At 38.0% G+C, this 22,299-nt stretch overlaps 1 protein-coding gene across 1 annotated transcript in view; it reads left to right on the forward strand.

The window, feature by feature from the left end:
- Positions 1–631: 631 nt before the first annotated feature.
- smarcc1a (SWI/SNF related BAF chromatin remodeling complex subunit C1a) overlaps positions 632–22,299 on the forward strand; it is a 28,687-nt gene continuing 7,019 nt past the window's right edge. Inside the window, 25 exon segments of the mRNA XM_079240414.1 lie at positions 632–849; positions 2,186–2,305; positions 2,410–2,495; positions 2,652–2,733; positions 2,938–3,030; positions 3,120–3,189; positions 3,474–3,543; positions 4,167–4,242; positions 4,969–5,094; positions 6,044–6,162; positions 7,738–7,871; positions 9,966–10,025; positions 10,138–10,175; positions 10,748–10,869; positions 11,038–11,109; positions 11,235–11,348; positions 11,639–11,792; positions 12,187–12,297; positions 12,493–12,555; positions 13,207–13,465; positions 15,732–15,893; positions 17,472–17,527; positions 19,165–19,318; positions 19,624–19,811; positions 20,001–20,135. Coding sequence (XP_079096540.1) covers positions 664–849; positions 2,186–2,305; positions 2,410–2,495; positions 2,652–2,733; positions 2,938–3,030; positions 3,120–3,189; positions 3,474–3,543; positions 4,167–4,242; positions 4,969–5,094; positions 6,044–6,162; positions 7,738–7,871; positions 9,966–10,025; positions 10,138–10,175; positions 10,748–10,869; positions 11,038–11,109; positions 11,235–11,348; positions 11,639–11,792; positions 12,187–12,297; positions 12,493–12,555; positions 13,207–13,465; positions 15,732–15,893; positions 17,472–17,527; positions 19,165–19,318; positions 19,624–19,811; positions 20,001–20,135 — 2,850 coding nt within the window. The 5' untranslated portion in view covers positions 632–663.

A 22,299-nucleotide genomic window follows, 5' to 3' on the forward strand; every position in this document is an offset into this window, starting at 1 on the left:
TCCAAAGTGGCGTACGTATATACCCAGATAGGCACATCGGGGGACAATTTGGGGTTCAGTCAGGGGAAGCCTGGAATAGATCACCCAACATTCAAGTTGAAAGACAACTTCTCTTCCTCCTGAGCTACAGCTATTGTAATATAGTGTAACAAAAAAATAATCCAAAGCAACTGAAAAGAGGAATAAATAAATAAATGTGTTGTTTTATAAAAAAAAAATAAAATTAAAAAAAAATCAACAAAAAAAGAATTACTTAACACCACTTCACTGAAAAAACTAAATTTTGACATGAAGAAAAAAACCAACACAACTGAAGCAAACAGATGATAAAAAAATAAGACTTTTAAATTGAACTTTAAGTTTGAATTGTTTTTACATTAAATGCGCTATATAAATAAACTTGCCTTGCCTTGTCTTCAAAACAAAGATGCTCATCAAGTAACTTTTGTAACAGTGTAACCGAAAAAATCCAAAATAATTGAAAAGGGGAATAAATAAATAAATAAACAAATAAACAAACAAACAAATAAATAAATAAATAAATAAAAATCTCGCGAGACTTGAAATGTGTCAACACATTTGCGGCTGCGCAAAGTCATTTGAAAACTTGCACGCTGAGGGACGCCGTGGAGGAGAAAGACAACGCAGCGAACTAAACACATAATGGCGACGGCGGCGACAACGGCAGGCGGAACGGGTTCAGGCGGACCAGCCACTGGCCCGGTGGGCGGTGGAAACGTGGTGGGACGAAAAAAAGACGGTGGTCCTTCTACGAAATTCTGGGAAAGTTCAGAAACCATATCACATTTGGAAACGGTGCGACTGTGGATCGGAAAGCACTACAAGAAGGTGAGCTAGCTGCTCCATTGATTTGTATGAAAGGCCCGCGTCTCTAGCACAATGGAGCACTACCATCTCACTTAGCTTTAGTCGCACACAGCTACGGAAAGATTAGTTTTTCACAAGGATGCACTTGTGCTTTTATATTTTAGTCAGCATTAAGGTATGTCTTTATAAAATATATCACAATTTTGAAGGACTAACTTTTCTTAAGCGAATCTGTTTACTAATTAGCCAGCTCGTGGTTAGCGTGCTAATAGTTTCTTAGTGTAGCTAACAACACCACACAGTTGTTTACAAATCACCAGACGTAAAGCAGATGTACAATGCGGCCACAATTAAACAGAAAAAACATGCATAACTTGTTTTTACCAAAAGATTAACCATAACTATAGTTTGTACGACACCAGGCCTCAGAAAGCGGACGGTAAAGTAATGCAGAACCCCGATAGCCTTATATCTCCTCTTAGATCATTTATTGCTATAAAATAAACAACAATCAGATCAGAATGCGCTTTGTGTAGGTACATTTATATTATGTGTATGTCTACTTTTAGTTTTGTCAACTCAGCTGCATACCTAACAGCTTCAGCTCCACTAGCCCACAAAGTTAGCTAACAAAGACTGTTTCTCCCATGTTCATGAATAAAAACCCCAAAGCGAATTGTTTAGTTTCATTAAAACAAACAAAAATCCTTGACAATGAAGGTTGTCTACATCCAGATACTTTTTAACCAGGATAGCACATAGACAAACAGCTATAATTAAGACAGAGTTTTGTTTTTCCATGTGCTGTGTATGCAGTAGGAAGCATTTTTTTACATCTTGGAACTCGCAACACTGACTGAATACAGTCATGTATTAGGTCATACTATAGCTAAAAGAAAACCATATTTTTGAATAGGTTTGCAGAAACAACAAATCACTCCCTATTAGCAGTCATTGGCACAAATCTTAAATCTTTTCTTAAATCCATTTCACAGTATATAGTAAGCTGTCCTTGGGTGCAAGTAAAAACCCTAGGTATAATTACTAAGACACAATCAAGCTTAATTTTTTGTGGATCGTGATCATTTGAATGTCTTAATCATTGCATAAATGGTTGTCCCTACTTTGACACATAGATACTGTTTAGATTAACATTCTTTTCTGATCTTATGTGGTAGTGCATGAACTAAAACAATGCCTTTTCATGCTGAATTATTGCTGATTTATAAGCTTTTGCTGCACAGTGTTACAGTTCAAGTAACAGCAATGTCATTTGTAAATTGAATATTTGTTGTTGATAGAAATTGTGCACTTATGTGCCCTAATGAATGCTTTTTTTTACTCTCTTTTGTCCCAGTATGTCCAGAATGACTCCCCATCCAGTAAATCCTTGGCTGGCCTTGTGGTCCAGCTCCTGCAATTCCAGGAAGATGCGTTTGGACGCCGGGTCAACAATCCTGCTCTTACCAAGCTGCCTGTAAAGACAAGTTTTTAACTCTTTGGAAAACCTTCAGCTACTATCAGAGTTGCACCTTCAAGTGTCAAGACATGACATAGTAATTGTTCATTTTTCCCCTTCAGGCGAAGTGTTTCCTGGATTTCAAGGCTGGAGGTGCTCTCTGTCACATCTTGGGATCAGTTTACAAGTTTAAGAGTGAGCAGGGCTGGTGAGTTTATTTTTATGGTTTACATCAGTTAACAGAGTTGGTCTTGACCCCAGTGTAACCCCCTTGCCTAGTATTTTGTTTGTGCATGGAAGTTTCACAAGCTGGTATTGTCATAGCTCATGATATTTTGTTGTCCTCTCTTTAAACCACTCTTAGGCGACGATTTGACCTGCAGAATCCCTCCCGGATGGACAGGAATGTGGAAATGTTCTTAAATGTAGAGAAGAACCTGGTCCAGGTATGAGGAAATGAGTCTAAACACAGGTTGCTGATTGTAAATGCTTTCCATGTATTATATCTATTTGTAATAGTTCTACTTGTAGATTAAAAAAGGAAAACCCTTTTTACCTTGTAAAATATCTGTGTAAATAGCAGTGAACGTGTTTGTTTTGTTAAAGTTATATCTGATTCTGATGGGGTTTTTTTTTTTCTTGACTTGTAGAACAACTGTCTGACTCGACCCATCGTCTTTTTATCGCCGGACGTAGAACAGAAACAGGCTAGTAAGCTCAAAGACATCATCAAAAGGCACCAGGTGAGCTTAAAACAGAAAAAAAAAGAGTTGTGTCAGTTTATATTTGTGTCTTTTGGTGTTAATTCACTTTTAACTTGTATTCTCTCCAGGGATCCATCACTGAGGATAAGGCAAAGGCCACGCATCACATTTACCCTTCTCTGACTCAGCAAGAGGAAGGTTGGTTGAAAATGCTTATAATTAACAGATAAAGCGGTTTCTTACGAAGATGGTTTATTTCCTCGTTTTCCTTTGTTCGCATTTTCCATCCTAACAAAATGAAACTAACTTTAGGTGCAAAATAACTATCTGAATGTTTTCAAAATGCATCAAAATGAACTTTTATGTTATAACAGATGCCATAAAGTGGCAAATGAATGCACAACTTGGTGCTTTTGCTATCAGTGATAGAAAATGTGAATTTTTTTCTGTCATTGTTGAGATATTTGATTTTGCTCTTTCAGATGAATGGCTGCGTCCTGTTATGAGGAAAGACAAGCAGGTGCTCGTCCACTGGGGCCTCTACCCAGACAGGTGAGCAGGAAGGAGCGTAGAGAGGTGTTTTATTCTCGCCTCATCATTTTGAGTGTTTGAAGTACTATTGTGTTGAAGTCATTCAGTGGGTATTTATTAGGGGTGGGAAAATCGAATAAAAAAAAAAATCAAATATCGGGATTTTTTGCTTTACAATTTTAAGATAAATTTTTTTGTTGAAAAATCTTTTTTTTTTTTTTTTTTAAATAAAAATAATTCATTGTAAAATTTTTGTAAATTTTATTTTTATTGATCTTTTTACTTGTCTTCTTGGGCATTATAGCAGCAGAATGATGGTCTGGCTACTGTGTTGTTTTTTTCCTAATTGAAGTCATGAAAAATGACGAGCAAAAAAACGTTTTGCACATTTTTTTTTTGTTTTTAATCTACAAAAATCAGCAATATTGAAGAATTGTGAGAATCGCAATTTAAATCGAATCGGCACCCAAAAAATTGGAATCAAATCGAATCGGGACAAAAGCATATTGTCACTGCTCTAACATTTATGATGATAAAGTAACACAAAAATAGAAATCCTAGAAATGTTCTGATACTTGTTTGTCTTGCTGTATCCTCTCATTCTTTTGCTGATCTCTGACCTGTGGTTGTCTTTGTCCTGGTAGCTATGACACCTGGGTATCGGCCAGTGAGGTGGACGCAGATGTGGAAGACCCTCCCAGCACTGACAGACCCTGGAAGGTGAGTGGGGATTAGCTGCCATTTTTTTAGATCTTAAACCTAAAATGTTTTTTTCTTTTTAAAAAACAAATGAGTTGGCATGGAATTAAGCAACTAACATATGAAATAATTTTTAAAAATCAAAGGATTTTTCCTTCTAAAGAAAATAACAAGTCGATGTGAGTATAGAAGATACAGAACATTCATCAAGTGAGACTGTTTGGACTAAAAACTAAATTAATGTTGAGTTTTATCAGGATCTGACTGGTTTTTATGTGACAAATATACTTGTTTTCTATTTACTTTTCTATTGCGTGTGATGAATGTTCTTACATTGTATGTCCACAATGGTAAAAGTGTGTTTTTGTTCTGACCTCTCACTTTTTAAAAAAAAATCTTTTTCCATTTTATTATTATTATTATTGTGGTTCTTATTTGGTGCTGTCTGCATATCTATTTTTATCAGCATGTCACTGTGACATAGTTGCTTGCCTGATGAACATTTCCTAAAGAATGTTACTAATATTTATAGTTAAAGAATTGAACCGTTTTCAGTATTTTCCCCTTCTTGTAACCCTAAAAAAAATAAGAGTAGAGACCCAATCTACCTGAAACAAAGGGAGATCAGAGCATCAGTCCAAATTCACAACATGAGCCATTTTGATAATTAATGTTTAATAAACCATTAAAAGTACTATGAGAATAATTGTAAGGACAACCTTGTTGACCCATTAACTTCCTGATCAGGTGCATGCCAAGTGGGTTTCCGACACAGATGCCTTCAATGAATGGATGAATGAGGAAGACTATGAAGTGGATGAGAACAAGAAGCCAATCAGCTTCCGGCGCAAGATCCTCCCCAAAGAGGAAGAGGTAGGCTTTGGTGCTGCACGTTTCTGATGTTTGTCTTAAGTTTTAACGTTTAATTATGAACTTAAGTTGTTTTCAGTAACTCATCTGTTTGTGTCCAACTTCGTAAATTATTAATGTAAACACTAGAAAATTAAATCTTTAGATATATTATCAAAGGCATAACTCTAAAACTTGTCCAATGTTGAATTTTTTTTTTAGTACTGATGATGTATTTTGCTTGAGATGCTTTTGCATGAGAGGATGTTTGTGCTGCAAGATTGCGTGGCTTTGCTTTGTGTATTGTGCTTCGTTGTCTTCCTCCTTCCATGTCTGGCTCCAGTCTGTTGCTCATCCTTTTCTGATCCTTTCCTCACACTTTGTCTCCTTCCACTGGATTTCAGGGTTCCTGTTCATGTTTTATCTGATTTGTGGATTTAGAAATCAGACAAAATGCTGGTAAACTGCAGTGAAAGCTTTTTTTTTTTTTCCCCTCCACATTACAGATTTTAGAGGCCAGCAGCGGCCACATAAAGTTCCGTTGAACTTTTCCAGAACAATGTAAATGTTTTGGTCTTGGCTTTGTTGCTGATGCTATCTGGAAATGTGCTGGCGCGTTCCAGCATCATTAACTTAGATAACTTGAATGAGGAGACTATAAATGTAATTTGGATTTTTGAAAAAAGATCACAGAAATTTGGTGACCAACCAGAAACTTACTGTCAGACTAGTTAAGGTATGTACCACCAAAGTAATCTAGAGGTTTGTGTAAAAGAGAAGCTTTTCTGAAAAAGGACAGTGAACCCTGGTTGTCTCCTCCACCACCCACCAAGGCATCCCCCCCCTTCCCTGCTGTCCTTCTCCCACCGCTTCCCCTCCTTGTGTGTGCGACCGTTCCATCCTCTCATTCTGCGGCTCTTTCTCTCATCCTCCATCCCTCGCTCCCTGCGCTACACGGGGTTTGTCTGATCAGTCTTCCCGTACACCTGATCGCAAGGAGCGCAAGGCCAACTCTGCCAGCAAGAAGAGGAGACGCTCGCCCTCGCCACCCAGCACTCCTGCCGAATCCCGCAAGAAAGGAGGAAAGAAGGGGTAAGAAGGCCAACTTGATTAAATCCAGAAATGTGTTTTTAAATTTGTGTAAGCGTTGCTTAAACTTGAACATATTTTTTCCTGTGTCACACCTAAATTTAGAAGCAGCTGAACAAAATCAGTTTCTCCCCCCCCACATGATTAATCACACAAAGAAATTCTCTACATTGTGCAAATGTCTCCAGTCGGGTTGCATGATTCTGCATAAAATGAGAATCATGATTTTTTTCTGCTTAGAATTGAGATCACGATTCTCTCACGATTGTTTACCAATATAAATATTTATTGCATGTATTACCGGCACATCAACAGCTGACACTGAACATAAAAACAATAAATGTCTCTCTTGTCTTCTCTTACACACACAACCTTTTTAATGGTAACTTTTTTAACAATATTTTTTCTGTGCATAAGGTGATGAGAGGTAGGTACGTTTCCTAAAATATAAACAGAAGGGTTGGACATGAAGCTAGAAATTTCACACAACAGTCCTTTGGTTAGATTTGATATTCTGACATTTAACAATGGAGGACAAAAGTGATTTATGCAACGTGGGTCTTAAGGTATTCAAAATCTACTTTTTAAGGTGATAGTCTATTTCAATGGCAAAAAAAAAAATAAATAACAGAAAAAGTTTATTCATAGTACTAAACATTTTTAGGGTGGTTTTGACTCACCTTTTGTTTCTCCCACAACATTATTCCTCTCTCCTACAGCATATATATACGCATATGGACAATTATGCAAATTAGGCAATGACGTCATTCAGCCACTTTTAGTGACTTTTAGAACAGCCAATAGCTTCTTTCTTTACTTTGGACCAGCAAAGCGACCCAAAAGAGAAACTTTGGCAAAGTTACTTTGTTTTTTTTGTTGTTCGTTTTTTGTCATTTTCTTACTTTTGATTTATTTTCAGTCAAAGTAAAACATGAACATATGTTGGCAACAACATAACTTTTTAAACTACTTACTGGATAGACAGTTTAAACTGGACATAAACAATCTAAATGGACCAAAACAGAGTCAACGGAAATGATGTCAATTTACATCCCACTCTGTAAGCCAGGGAGGGATCAGCGGTGGATTTGCACATGCACTATTCATTTTGACTGTTCACGCGGACTTGTGCAAGTGTCCTCTCTGCTCCTCTGACCGGCTGGGAGTGCTTTATTACGGGGAGAGGCTCCCGCTGCTTGTTCTTGACAGTCATTGCTAAACAATATGTGCTTTCAAGTCAGTCGCCAGAACACCAGAAATGTCTCCAATAACTCCAGGAGAAGTCGCTAGATTTGTCTCTACTCGCTTTTAACAAAAAAAAAGTCACCAAGTTTTTTCCTACCAGCCGGCATCTGCGTCGTGTGATGTAAGGATCTGCCGTTGTCATTTGTTGAGGGAGAAAGAGGGAGCGCTTGTTTTTATGCAGGTGATGTCCCAGTCCGAAATGTGGTACATTTGTGGTCTTTTTTTTTTCTTTTCTTTTTTTTTTTTAAATAGTCATTTGAAAATTAATTAGTTAATTAATTAATTGTGCAGCCCTAGTTTCCAGTCGCCTTTAACAGAATTTATTTGTCGAAGGAACCCAGGGCCATACTGGAAGCGACGGGGCCACAGAGGAGGAGACGAAGAAGACACGGAGGAGGACCTCACAAAGGACTTGGATGACTCCTCGGCTGGTGCCAGCATGGAGGAGGGCAGCATGTCCAAGAGTGGTACGTACTGGAAAACATAGTATAACAAGATGGTTCCCGTTTTTAATCTGGCATGACCACTGTTAAACCAAACCGTCCTTTTTTAACAAGTTAGGATGGACAGTTTGGTTTAACATGTCAAGATTGTGTGTTATTACATTAATAATGAACATAATTCTAAAATAGCTTTTTTTTTTTTTTTTTTTAAATGTATTTAAACTTTAGACGTCTATAAACAAATGTTTGGGATGTAATATTATTGCGATAACACAGAAAATTATAGAAGTGATACCCACACTTAGAAGCTGTTTACCTCACTCGATAATTTCAGAAAAATTTCCGACAAGTTTATGATTGTAAAAAACCACAACAGGCAGAGCTTTCTGCTGGAAATGTGCTCTCCTGGCTGGAAATGTGAGGGTGGAGGAGTGCAGAAGCGATTGTGTAGAGAACACAAGAGACAACGTGATGCTGAACACACTAAAAATAGTTGTTAAAACTCCTTTTTTTTTTTTCCCCCCATATTATGGACTGTATATTTCTGTCTGTATCTATATTAGTGTGGAGAACTGCCTAAAGGTCAGCAAAATGGATAAACGCTCACCAACACAGATGTGCACTCATTTTTCCATTACTTCACCTGCTGATGGTTTGGAGATTTTTTCTGGTGGTTTTCTGGAACATCTCATGAGAAAATGTTGTGGATATTTGCATTCTTTAATGCTGCTGCTGCTGCTGTGAAACGGCTCATGAACATTTCAGTACTACTGTGCATGTGGAGAAGCTGCTGGATTTAAATTGTAACAGATCTTTGAGTTAGCTGATGAATTAACCAGTTGCTATACTGGACAAAATTGTATGTAAGTAAAACTATTTGTATCTGCAAATTCCAAAATATTTTGGCCTGGTAATTGCCAAGTTTTGACCAATAATGTTTTTAATCAGGACTGGTCCAGGACATGATTACTCAATTCATTCCTATGAGGGCTGCAATCCAACATGTTTGCTGTGCTCCAACACAGCTGACTCAAATGAATGAGTCATTGTGCTGAACCTGATAGGCTGTTAGATCCATTTAATTTGATTCAGGTGTGTTGAAGCAGGAATACATGGAAAACCTGTTGAAATGCGGCCTCGTAGGACCGAATTGAGTACCCCTGGTCTAGCACAAAAATGTAATGACATCCGTTCTAAAGGTAGCATATGTGTATCCATGAAACTTCCTTTTTACTCCACACAGGCGTGTTGTGAAAATTTAAATAAGAGCAGCAGGAAAATAACACTTTTTTTTTTTTTATTTGAGTGTATCCCAAACTAAAATCATTCTTTGTTCTGTGCATGAATACATATTTAATTCTTAGTCAATGGCATTTTGATCATATTGTATCTTAAAACTGAAGAACAAAAACACATATTATGTTTGCAGTACAAATTGATTGATTGAGCCACATAATAATGATTCAGAATTCCGTGACAATGAGCCAAACTTTGTACATAAAATATTAAAATGACCACCATATAAGCCTGCTCTCTGTACTTCCAGCTGTTTGCAGCCAATTATATATGTGCAATATATTTAAATCTTATCAAGCCTAATTATTGTATGATTAAGGCTCTGTATTCAGGCTTACAAACTTGCGCATACATTTTTGCCCATTCTTTAAAATCTACTTTTGTCCTATTCTTTATTTTACATTTCCTTTTTAGTTGTACTGTGGTATATGGGACTACCTTTGCAAGTATTGTACACTGCAGCATAATAGTTTGAACCGCTTAGCATCAGGAAAACCCTCTCAACTCCCACAGCCTGAGGATGTTTTTTCCCCCCTTGAACTGTATGATTAAGATTCCCTTTAACCCAAACACACAATCCACACTAAAAATACTCTTTTGGACCAAGTCCCATTTGTGATGTCCCACTTTAGCGAAGAAAAAAAAATCCTTTCTCTCCAGCTCACGCACACACAAACTCGCTCTATTTTAGTGTCCCTTTTTTGCAGAAGTGTCTGTTAATGCCTGCATTGCCTCGGATGAATTATACTGTCACTGATTTGTTTTTCTCCCCTTCACTGTTTCATTTGATTTATCCTTCTCTTTGTTTTGCCTCATGCACAGCAAATTCAAAGAAAGACAGTGAGAATACTCCAATCAAGGGAGGGAATGTGGCAGACTTAGGTTTGTATCTTTTGGCAGATTTATGTCCTTAGTTATAATCTGAATGAGCTGATGGATGTTCAGATGTATTAGACATTTAATGCCAACTAAAGACTGTTTTTATTTATTTCAGATGACATGGAAGATGACTCTGTGCTGTCTGGTGGAAAGGTAAGATGACCGATCTTAGTCTGTTATTATATCAAACATTGCTAAGTGATGTATGTAAGTGAGTTTCACTTTATTTTTCAAACAGCTGCGTTTAGGACAAAGACAGGAACTCTCATTGACACAGTTATACCAGTTATCATGGGGTGGCTTTCCTGCACAGATTAGTGTGACATTTGTCTCACTGGTGGACGTTGGTTAATGCTAAAAAGCCTGTTTTCAGTTTTTGTTGAAGTCTAAAGGGCATTTGATCATATCCATGATGTCTTTGAGGTGAGACACAGCAGGCAAAAATTCATTTTTTTTCACCACTTTTTGTTTTGGTTTGTTGTTATTCTTTAACATGTCTTAAAATCTGACTGACTTTCTTAAAATCAGGTGTATTAGGGCAGTCTAGTGTAACTAACGCAGTGACAAGGAGGATCTTATGACACGATGCTATGATGTTGTTCAACACAAGTGTTCTGACTATAAGTGTGTGTGTTCATGTTAAATGGCTGACAGCCATTAACCATTTTGGATTTCATATCCAGCGTCTGGCATCTCACATCACAACTTCCTTTGTTTGTGAGCAGGATGACGAAGAACAAAGCAAAGGAGACATCAACCGGCTGATGGATGCTGGTGAGGACAATGTGACTGAACAGACCCACCACATCATCATCCCCAGTTACGCTGCTTGGTTTGACTATAACTGGTAAGTTTGGATGCAGTGAAAAATCCTCTCGTCACGACTCGTCACAATTTTGATATAAAGCTCTTTTGTTTTTTTTGTTGTCATGGAAACTTCTGGCTCTTGCCACCTTGTGTTTGGATCATAAGAGGATTTTGGGTTTATATAATTTTTTAATTTTCCTCTTGTAAGCATTCATGAGATTGAGAGGAGAGCCTTGCCTGAGTTCTTCAATGGGAAGAACAAGTCCAAAACTCCAGAAATGTGAGTTTATTTATACCCATTGCACCAGCCGCACAGTCAGAACAGTCATTTTTCTATGTGTTGCCACAGACTTGCACAGTTACCACCATTTAATCTTATTTGGATTCTTCTGCATTCCTGAACAGATACCTGGCCTACCGAAACTTCATGATTGACACATATCGGCTAAATCCCCAGGAGTACCTCACCTCCACCTCATGCCGCAGGAACCTGACCGGGGACGTCTGTGCCATCATGAGGTGTGTTAACTTATTACCAGATTACCTGTTTGTTTGTTTTTTAAAATAACAAATCTAATATACATCATTGCAAGATTTTGGGCTTTGAAGGAATTCCTGGAGTCGAGGTACTCAGTCAGTGAAATACATTTTAAAGATTGAATTGGAAACTATTCAACCCTGAAAATACCAAAAATTGGATTCAGAAAAATGTTTTGGAAACATGAAAAAAAAAGTTTTATAAATGACATGAGATGAATCTGAAAATCAGAAAAAAAAAGAGTTTTATGTTCTTGCTGTTTCATCTTCAGGGTTCATGCGTTCCTGGAGCAGTGGGGTTTGGTGAACTACCAAGTGGATTCTGAGAGTCGCCCGTTGCCCATGGGTCCCCCACCAACACCTCATTTCACTGTGCTGGCTGACACACCCTCTGGACTCATGCCCCTCAACCACCGCCCCCCTACGGTAAAGCCAACTCGATGAAAAAATACAAAGGAATTATATCATGCAATGTAGTGGTGAGAAGATGAAATACTGCAGAGTGAAGCTGAGTTTAATTTTTATCATGAATTGTTTGTTGAGCTTTTGACTTGTGAAAACACGTTTTTACCATGTTTCTTAAAAAGTGACACAACATCCTCATTTTGCTTATTTTGCCAGCAGTCTAGCCCACAAATACAAATGGGTAACTCTCTTACAAATGCTTTCTTGTGAATACTTAACACTTTTATAAGTTCCTGTAGAAGTAATTAATTCATGAACACAGGATTTTGGTGACAGCTTAAATGGCAAAGTAATAAAACCTAATGAAAACGTCTGCATTGGGTCTAAAATGACACTCTGTGATGTGTCTCTGCAGATTCCTCCGCCGCAGCCTATGCCTAACTTTGTAGATAAAAGCAAAGACAAACCGATTGACCTGCAGAACTTTGGCCTCCGCCCCGACCTATACAACAAGAAAAACACCAAGGTGAGTATACAGTTTGTTCAGCATTCTCAACACGATTTTTCATCCAAAACTGTATGATGCTGGCTGCATCATATAAATGAATATAAAGCAGGTACACACAGGAAAAAAGGCCAAAAACATGAGCTTTCTAGTCTGCTTCAGTTGCTTCTTATTCTCCCTACTAATAGTAACTGGTGTTTCTTTTTCTTTTCCCAGCAAGGTAAACCAGTCACCACCACCAGAGAGTGGACTGAACAGGAGACTTTGCTTCTGTTGGAGGTGAGCTTCATAAACCCCAGTGAATTCCAGCAATCCCAGAATGCTACATTGTTATGTACTTGCAACCAAAAATAGCCACGATCAGAAATAAGTCAGAAAGTTATGTTGATCATGATTCAGTTGTATACAAGTTTCTTCAAATCATCCAATAGGAGCATGAAGAGATGTGTTGTTCTAAACTATACTGATGCCGTGTCGGAAAACCAAAAAAATCTGCTTAGTAAATGGAAGTGAAGCAAACAAAACATGGCATGTGCAAATTCAGACAAAGTCTCCTGCAGCTTGTACTAAAGCGCATCATAAAAAAAAGACAATAGCAGAGCAATTGCAGCTATTAAATAAGTAAACCAGATAAAATATTAATACACCATGTAGGCAGTGTAGTCATTTTCAGCATTAGGCCTATAAATCCTACTTTACACGGACGTGATGCACTGAACGGGAAAGCAGTGTGAGCGCAGACGCTGACAGACCAGATGCCAATTTTAATAACATGAGAGGGAAATAAATACAAACGTTCCTCATGGTAAATTATCTGCTTGGTGTTTAAGAACTCTTACACTCCTTAAATGACCCCCCACCTCCCATCCCCACCATTTCATTTATTTTTGAAATACATGTTTTTCTATGTCATGTTTGCTCACTTACCAGGCCCTCGAGATGTACAAAGATGACTGGAACAAAGTGTCGGAGCATGTCGGTTCACGCACCCAAGATGAGTGTATTCTACACTTCTTACGGTTGCCCATTGAAGATCCATATCTGGAGAGCACTGAGACATCCCTAGGCCCTCTGGCCTACCAGCCAATCCCATTCAGCCAGTCTGGAAACCCTGTCATGAGCACAGTTGCTTTCCTGGCCTCTGTAGTGGACCCCCGAGTGGCATCAGCTGCTGCTAAGGCAGCCTTAGGTAAGAAGATTGGAAGAATCGGTTAAGTTTAGTTTCATAGAGTCAAACTTAGATGTCATACGTTTTTTTTTTTTTGGTTTTTTTTTTATTTACAGTAGATGTTGTGACTGCTGGTCTATCACTGATATATGGGATCACTGATATATCTGTAAATAATCACAGTTACAGCTTTTTTAAATAAAAATCACATGCATGGGGGAGCAGATATATTTGTTAGTTATTTTTAACATAAATTATTCCCTGATAAGACATTTTTCACCAGTAGAACTGTGCAGACTTAAATTGGTTCATACCAAGTTGAAGCAATGAATAAATCATGTGAAACAAAGTTGAGAAGATGCAAGTTTTACATGAGGGAAAACCAGAGACCGGATGAAATCAGAAATGCAGTCAGTGCAGCTGGTGATGGCTTGTATTGCTAAAGTGTCTACAGTTAGGTCAGTCAGGATTGTCTGCAGTAACAGTGAAGTCTTGAGCAATGCATGAATAGATGAATTCTTCCAATAATAGTTTAATGTCAATTTTCAGCTATTTATGGGCACCTGATTTGATTTGCTTTGGAACCAGAGGGTTGTAATATGACTATAAAATGGTCATGATGGGATCTTGTATTTGTGTTGGTATAAAGAATTAGGTTTTATTTCTCAACATGTGATCTAATAATACTTTTTAATGAAGCTGTTGTCATAATTCACAATATTTGTCCTAAATATGTTTCATAAAACTAATATGAAATATGCAGCAAGTTGACTAAAAGGTTAGATTTGTCAACTTTCTTCCTCGCATAAAGAAATCCAGAAGAACAACAAAAGTGATTCTGTAGCAGCATTTTTATATAAATGCCTTCACAAGCTTATTCTTACTTGGTCACAGAAATTCAGACAGTTCTAGCTGCAATATTCCTATTATGTTTAATGAACAATATAATCAAACATCCGCTTATTTTTGTTGAGCATGAGATGATGGACAATAGTCTGTGGCAGCAATCATGCCTTGTTTCTTAAATGACACCTTGACTCTGGTTTAGGTCAGTGGTTCCCAAACATTTTTGGCAGGGCCCCCTTTTCATCAGTATCAATAATGTTTGGGTCCCCTCCCATCACATGAACCAAAGGAACATACTAAGAAATGTGTCATTAGTTTCGTGGCTGCATTAGTTAACCATGGTTATAATTATTATCCATTCTTCTGCTAAGGTGTGAAACATTTTAAACCAGGAATCTCAGCAAACTGCTTCAGGTGAGCCGGGTTTTCAATGAGAAGGATCCTCCTTTAACTCTGCTGTATATGATAGTTGGGTAGTTTATTTCTAAAGTAACCTACAGGCTTTGTGTTCAGGATGAAAAGTCTCCAGGTGATGTTGTAAGTGGTCCCTTCATTATCCACCAGTGATTATTACCATTACTTGACCATTACCTGGACAAGCAGCAGCAGAAATGCTCCATCATATTCTCTTCTATTTTTTTAATACCTGAAGTCTCTCTTGTTGATTCATCATTATTACCCTTTGATAATTTTACAAATTTGGCCAGTGCCAAAACTCCCAAGTTTTATGCTGTGCCCCCCAGTTTGGGAAGCACTGCTTTAGGTCATGTTGTGACCCCTGTGTCAGGATGTTGTATCTTGACCCCAAAGTACACCAGATGGCACAAAGGCCCATAAAAAAGCCCTTTTTTGTAATTTGCTTGGTCCTTTCCTAGCTGGAATGACATTTAATAGCAGATCTTTAATTGTTCTCTGGTTGGCTGCAGTTTTAACTTGATGTTTTCGTCCTTCCCTGGCTTGAAATGTGCGGTTGTGCTTTCATGTTTATGTTGTTTCCAAAATGTATAGTTCAATGTTATGGCAGCCAAAGTGCTTCCATGCTAGTTTTTAATGCAGAAAATGCTGATCTGTTTTTTTTTTCCCCACAGTCATCTTGTGTATTCTTATAAGCTTATGCTTCTACCCACTCCTTTTGAATGTTTTGTCAACTTTTATTTCTATGTTTTGTTTTTATGTCTTTTTTTTTTCTTGTTTTTGTTTTTAGATTTCATTATGATCAAATAAACTTTTTTTAAATTCAAATTTTCAATTCAATATTCTCTGAACTGGCCAAGTGCTTCACTTGTGCTAATCCAAATTTTGTTCTTATTCAGAACGGTCCATGTTTACATCTCGATACGACTAAGATTTAATAATCCCATAATACATAATTTAATAATATGTAGGATAATTTCCTCCATACATAGAACTGAAAGTTAAGAAAATTTCTCTGTTCTTGCAGAGGAGTTCTCTCGTGTGCGTGAAGAGGTGCCAGCTGAGTTGGTGGAGGCTCATGTCAAGAAGGTGCAAGACGCTGCAAAGACCACAGGCAAAGTGGACCCCACCTTTGGTCTGGAGAGCAGTGGTATAGCTGGGACGGCACCAGAGGAGCCAGAAAAGACTGGTGAGTAAAATCAGAAAAGATGTAGGTACACTGTTATGAAAAATATTTTTATTGTGTAAAAAGATGGAATACCTAAAGCAGATCAGGGAGAGTAAGGTATCTTAATACCATTCATGAACAACAACCCCTGGAACTAAATTTCTTTCTATATTTCTTTCAGTATACTACAATATTAATTTCAGTCCTCAGTGATCCCACCGAAGTCTCAGTTTAGATGAAGCCAGAAGGTCTGACTTCATCGTTGGTCACCCTGCTGTCTATACAGTCAGTTAAACCAGGAAGTGTATTTGAGCCATATTAACTCAAAATCTCTTAATGTTAGTCATTGACCAGGTTGTGCTTGTTGTTTTTTATATGCAAAGTAGAACATACCCACATTGAAACAGTTAAGAGATTAAATCTTTTTTGTTTGGATTTACTGCTTTCTCCTTCTCAGTCAGAGCCTTTTTGGAGTTTGCTTGACAACCACATGCTTTGCACAATCCCTCCTGCTGATTTAATGTGTATGAAAGCCAGTGAATCCACAATAAAGCAACTGAGCTGTGTCTGAAGTTGCTCTGGCAGCGATGCGCCCCCTGCTTGACATTCTGTTAAGCCTCTGGTTACCTGGTTTGGTAGGAAACATTGGCAAGTTTCCACTCTCTAAATTCAGCCTTTGTTCATAGTCTCTGTCGGTTTTTGTGGCTTGTGCGGCCACTGGAGGGCAGCAGATTGACGTGTTGTCAAGAGGAAACCATTGGGCTCAGAGAGGCCTCTTAGATGCAGATTACTGCTGTGTGAGAGAATATGTTGAAGCCTAAACATGACTGGACAATCTTTATTTTCATGTTTTCTTTTTTGCCTAATAATATTCTTCATCGGACAATCAGCAAAGATGATCAGCAGAGATGATCTCTCTCTCTCTCTCTCGCTCTCTCGTGACATTTGAAGGAGATATGCATGAGTTTTAGCAGCAGGCACTGAGCAGTGCAGAGATATTGATGTGTTTTCACTGCCGTGGTAACCAGTGGATTAAAACAACAGTGGCAGATGGGGCAGAGGCGTGGGTGGAGGGGAGGAAAAGAAAACTGGGTCATCCCTCTCTATTTGCCTTTGGTTTTCTCCTAAAATTGCTTTGTGCTTTCTTAAAAACTGTCTTTTTACTTTTTAACACACACACACACACATTCCTCAAAATGGCCATGTGTTACGCCTGAATGATTACTCTCTTAAACCATAGTGGTGATCGATAAGCTTAAATGTGTTCCATGCCTTACTTCGCCTGAAGCATTCGTCTGGCACACAATCAATATTCTGGCCCTAAACATACGCTTAAGTGCACCTATAACAGGATTTAACTCTCAGCTGTAAACAGTCTTTTTATGTGGTCACATGTGTACATTTACTTGCACCTCTTTCTTTGGGTCTGGTCTTAGAAAACCGCATTTTACATCAAACATTTCTTTCTCAGTTTTCTTTTGTCAGACTTTTGAGATTTATGTTCCTGACTGCCACACAAAACCAGCATTCCCTTCAGATAACTTTTGTTTTGTGAGTAAATGACATAATTTTTTGTTCTTCATCACTTGTCTCTTGCAGAAACACCAGAGACAGAAAAAATGGACACAGACACAGACTCTCAGCAAGCTGATAAGGTGAGACCACTTCTCTGATAATCCATATTTTAAAGGCTTACATTTCACTTATGAAAGAATGAATTGACAGAAAAAATCAGGTATTTAATCAGGAAATTAATTTAAATTTTAATTCCCATTAAATCCAATAAAAAGATCAGACATTCTTTGAGCAAGATAATATCTTACGATAACAACAATATATTATAATGTCGGAAATTGACTGGAAATGGTTATAAAATGGAAATGTTAAATTAAGTTCAAAATAAAGGTACAGTGTATGACTAATTTGGCCTTTTATTAGCAAAAGTCAAATATCACTTTCATAAATACACATTTTACTGAAGGCTAATCACATTTGTATTCAAATAAAAGCGTATTTGTAGCTTAAGAGTAACTTTTGTTGACTCAACAAGCTGTTACAAATGATGGGTTTCAATACAAAGTGGTGCCTTTATCACATTTTTTGAAAGCCTCTTAAATTCCTCCTTAGAGAGCAGATTTAAATCGAGTAATCCTCATAGATTAGCAGATAGGAGCTTTTTTTTTTTTTTTTTAATCATTCTATTTGAGATGAGTTATGTTTTCCAAAGAAATTAAATATGCTGTTTAGGCTAAACAGCTTTTTGTCAGCCATCAAATTATGATTCACATCTTCAGTGAGTTTTCCATTTGTGTACATTTGCACTTACTTTCCTGGTTTTGCACTTGAGTTTTGTGCCTGAATGTAATGTTTTTTGTTTTGTTTTTTTTAATTCCTAATGTTCATACTCCATATGTTTACATGGAAGTTTTAATTTCTGTTTAATTCTGAATAATAAAAGTTAATTCCACTTTAAACTGATGAAAAACTACCATGTAAACACTTAATTCCGATGTAAGTGACTGGTTTATTCACATTTTTAATTCCGAACTATTTAATTCTTCTGTCATGTAAACCTTAATTCCGCTCTAGGTTAATTCTGGTCGTTCTAATTCAAATTTATAATAAAAATAGCGGTGAAACTGGTACTTATTATGTAGTTTTTACAAGTTACGAGTGAAAAGATGAGAAGCAGTGAGCCAACTTTGTTTATTTCCGGTATACGTCATGTGCACCCTCTGTCTAATCAGAACTCTTCCCAACCCGCCACTCTAAAGGAGCTCTATCGGAGCTCCAAAGGAATTAAATGAGGACGTGTTTCATGTAAACCTTTATTCATGATTATTATTTTAATGTAAACTCGTAGGAGAAAATGTTCATTCCGGATTATTTAATTCTGAATTATTAGTTCTGAATCAAAAAACACGATGTAACCGTAGCCATGGTCGGCTTGAATGCTTAGAGTTTGATGTCTTCTTCACCAGTGTATAAGTGTCAAGCACTTTGTTCAAATGACAAAGTAATTGGAATGTATCTATTATTCTATACACGGTTCATAACAGCATTAACCAGTAAGACAGGATAATTAATTACCTGTGCTTAGTTGTTATTGTTCTTCTGTAGTGTGGCGGATTATTGGTCAAATTACTCATTTGATTATTTATGTCTGTATTAACGTCGTGCAAATGCTGCAGCCAACTGAGTGCGGCAGTGTAAGGTAGTCAGTTTTACGGCCATGTCTTTCCTTTCTCTGGTATCGGCTCTTACTGTTTGTACCTTTATCATCATCGCTCAGGCTGAGTTGAAGGATGAGGCGGAGAAACCCAGTGAGTCTGCAGAGAAGAGTGACAAGACGGAGACAACAGAAAATGTCAAGAAAGAGGGAACAGAGACATCAGAGAGGGAAGAGGAGAACGAAGAGGGAGGGGAGGAAAAGACACCTCAAGCAGGTAAAACAAAAAGGTTTCACAAAAACATTAAGGAAAATTTACAACATATTGTTCTTGCCTCATTTATAAAAAGGGCAGAAAATCTGCTTTGAAATATATCAGATGTCATCAGTGTTTGACAAAATACTTAAAATACTATGAAGAGGCATCCTTAAAGAGTTGGCCTCCCCATTTAAAACTGTGTTGTTTAGTTTGGTTTTTATCAAACAAAATTAAAAATGACTGAAATGCTACTTTTTCCACCAGTACTGACGACTGGAAACCCTTTCGTAATCTTTTTGATAAAAATTTCTCAACTCCATCAGACAAAGAGAAGGAGGAAGCCATGGAGACGTCTTCATCGTCAGAGCAGGAGAAAGAGAAGGAAAAGGAGGAGAAGGCACCTACAGAAGAAGGAGAGGACAAGAGGAAGAAGCTGGAGCTTGACATCGGAGAGGGAAACATCGCCACTGCAGCTGCTGCTGCCCTTGCATCTGCTGCCACCAAGGCTAAAGTGAGGCCTATGCACACAGCTTGTTTCATGACATTTCCTTTTCTGCTTTAGTTAATGTCCCATGTTTCCTCTACGTACCTGTCAGCTGACTGCACGTTGAACACAGTCTTCTAACATTATGGTATCCAGATAACGTTACAGCTGTTTGACGTTTTTATGTACTTATTTGCCAACTTTGTTTCATCTCAGCACTTGGCGGCAGTGGAGGAGAGGAAGATCAAGTCTCTGGTTGCTCTGCTGGTGGAGACCCAGATGAAGAAGCTGGAGATCAAGCTGAGGCACTTTGAGGAGCTTGAGACGATTATGGACCGCGAGAAAGAGGCTGTAAGTCAGAGAAAAGCAGTCATGCTTCCTGAAAGTTGGGAATGGCGATTGAATGTCAGCGCTACCGCTTATCAGAATCAGAAATACCTCATTGATCCCGAGAGTAAAATGATTTCAATGAGCTGACGTTCAAGTACAAAGAGTATGTATAAAGATTCAATTCAACTTTATTTGTATAGCGCCACTTCACAACAATGTTGTCACAGGGCACTTTACATACATGAATCAACATACACATCATTTCGAGCCAATTCATACATATCCAATAATAGAAACCAACTGATTGCATCGAGTCATGAGTTCAATCCAATCCCCCATCCTGAGCATGCATGCGGCGACAGTGGGAAGGAAAAAAACTCCCCTTTAACAGGAAGAAAACCTCCAGCAGAACCCGGCTCAGGGAGGGCAGCCGTCTGCCTCGACTGGTTGGGATGGGGACAGGAAAGACAGATCAACATGTACAATTCCAAAGATGTACTTCAAGATATAATACTATAATAGTATTAATTAATGGATGTACATACAGGAGTTTCTAAAACTCAGTGAAAGCATTTTGTTGTGGTATTTTATATGAATTTAGTCTCACAGTATGAAATCATACCCACATTAGGTATAAATTAGGTATCTGACATTTAAACTGCTCCACATTTACATGTATATCTGGTTTCACAAATGACAACTGGATTGCGTTGCTCAGCTGTCGTCTAGGTAACGGTTAGCTGTTAGTTTTTCCAGTTAAGCGGTTTGCTGTTAAGCTCCAGGTGGCATTCTAGCAGTTTCCAACATTACTTTTAACTAGATCCTTTTACTGGACATCTGTTTGCAAAGATTACTGGCTTTTTCTCATCCTCATCTGGCTTTACCATCCCACTTTGTCACCGCCTCAGCTTAGGCTTCAGCACAGCAACTAGTGTTACCGGCTTGTGTAACGTGCAACTCTTGGAGACCTGACGTGCACCCCTGCTACGCAGCATGGTTACATAGAAGTGCCTTGTGATTAATCAGTTTGTGATTATTGTTTCTGTATTTCTGGATATTTTTGGTGATTTTGTGCGGTAACCACCATTTTTAAAAAACACCATATATTTATTTCTTTGTTTTGGGAAACCATGGATTTAATAAATCTGGCAAGATAACCAACAATAATGTTCACTGTTAAACATTACTTGGTTGTTTTGCACAGTGACTTGCTGGCTCTATTAAACAAAAATGCAATATTTTGATGAGATTTCTTGAATTTCAAGCATTCATATTAGAATAATGCAAAATACAAGAGGACTAAAGGGAATGTAAATATGAAAAAATAAGTTTCTCACAGCTCTAAAGTAACTTCTGTGGTTGCTATAGTGATTGAACAACCAGTAAATATGTAGTTCATCAACGGATGCTCCCGCTTTGTCCAAGTCCTCTACAGAAACTAAAGCGGCGACACGGCATGAGGAAACTAAGCGACCAGCAGAATAGTTTCCAGAGCAAAACAGTTGTTCAGTGATGCACTTTAAACTGTTGCCTGTCTGAACTGGGTAAATGAATGACTCAGTTCTTGTGTGTGTCTGTGTGTGTGTGTGTGTGTGTGTGTGTGTGTGTCTGTGTGTGTGTGTGTGTGTGTGTGTGTCCTGCCTGAGACAATCCTTGGAGACGCCAATAGGAGTGTAAAACTGTGTTTTCATAGTGGCGACATCAGGAGAGTAGCCCAGTTTCACAGCTGCAAACACAGCATGAAAAGAGCTCCGCTTAAAAAAAAAAAACAACTTTTAGAGGACTGGAGAGAAACCGAGCCAGAGCTGCTGCTGCCATGAGCTGTTAAACACCGAGCTTGTAAAGATCCACACTGGACAGCAAAGAAACACAAAACACTTTGTCACTGTGCATTCATTTAAGGTACAGGGACTCTTAAGTCCCTCTAAGGCTTCAGGGTCCATCTTTGCACCATGTTATGTGCCAATGTGGATACAGGAAGTTACGGGAACAAATATGTTCTCCTCTTGTCCTTAGGGTTGTTATAGAGCTCTGCAGAAACGTTTTTTATGTCCCTTCATGAAAGCTTTGAGAGGCAGTTCAGCCAATTTCTAAAATGTTATTGTTTTCTTCTGGGCTTTAGTTGAATATTTGCTTTAATTTGTCATGTTTATGAAGGGCATGTTAACTCTTTCTTGCCAAGACA

Source organism: Telmatherina bonti, assembly GCF_933228915.1.
Source record: "Telmatherina bonti genome assembly, chromosome: 5".
In the NCBI taxonomy this organism is placed as follows: Eukaryota; Metazoa; Chordata; class Actinopteri; order Atheriniformes; family Telmatherinidae; genus Telmatherina; species Telmatherina bonti.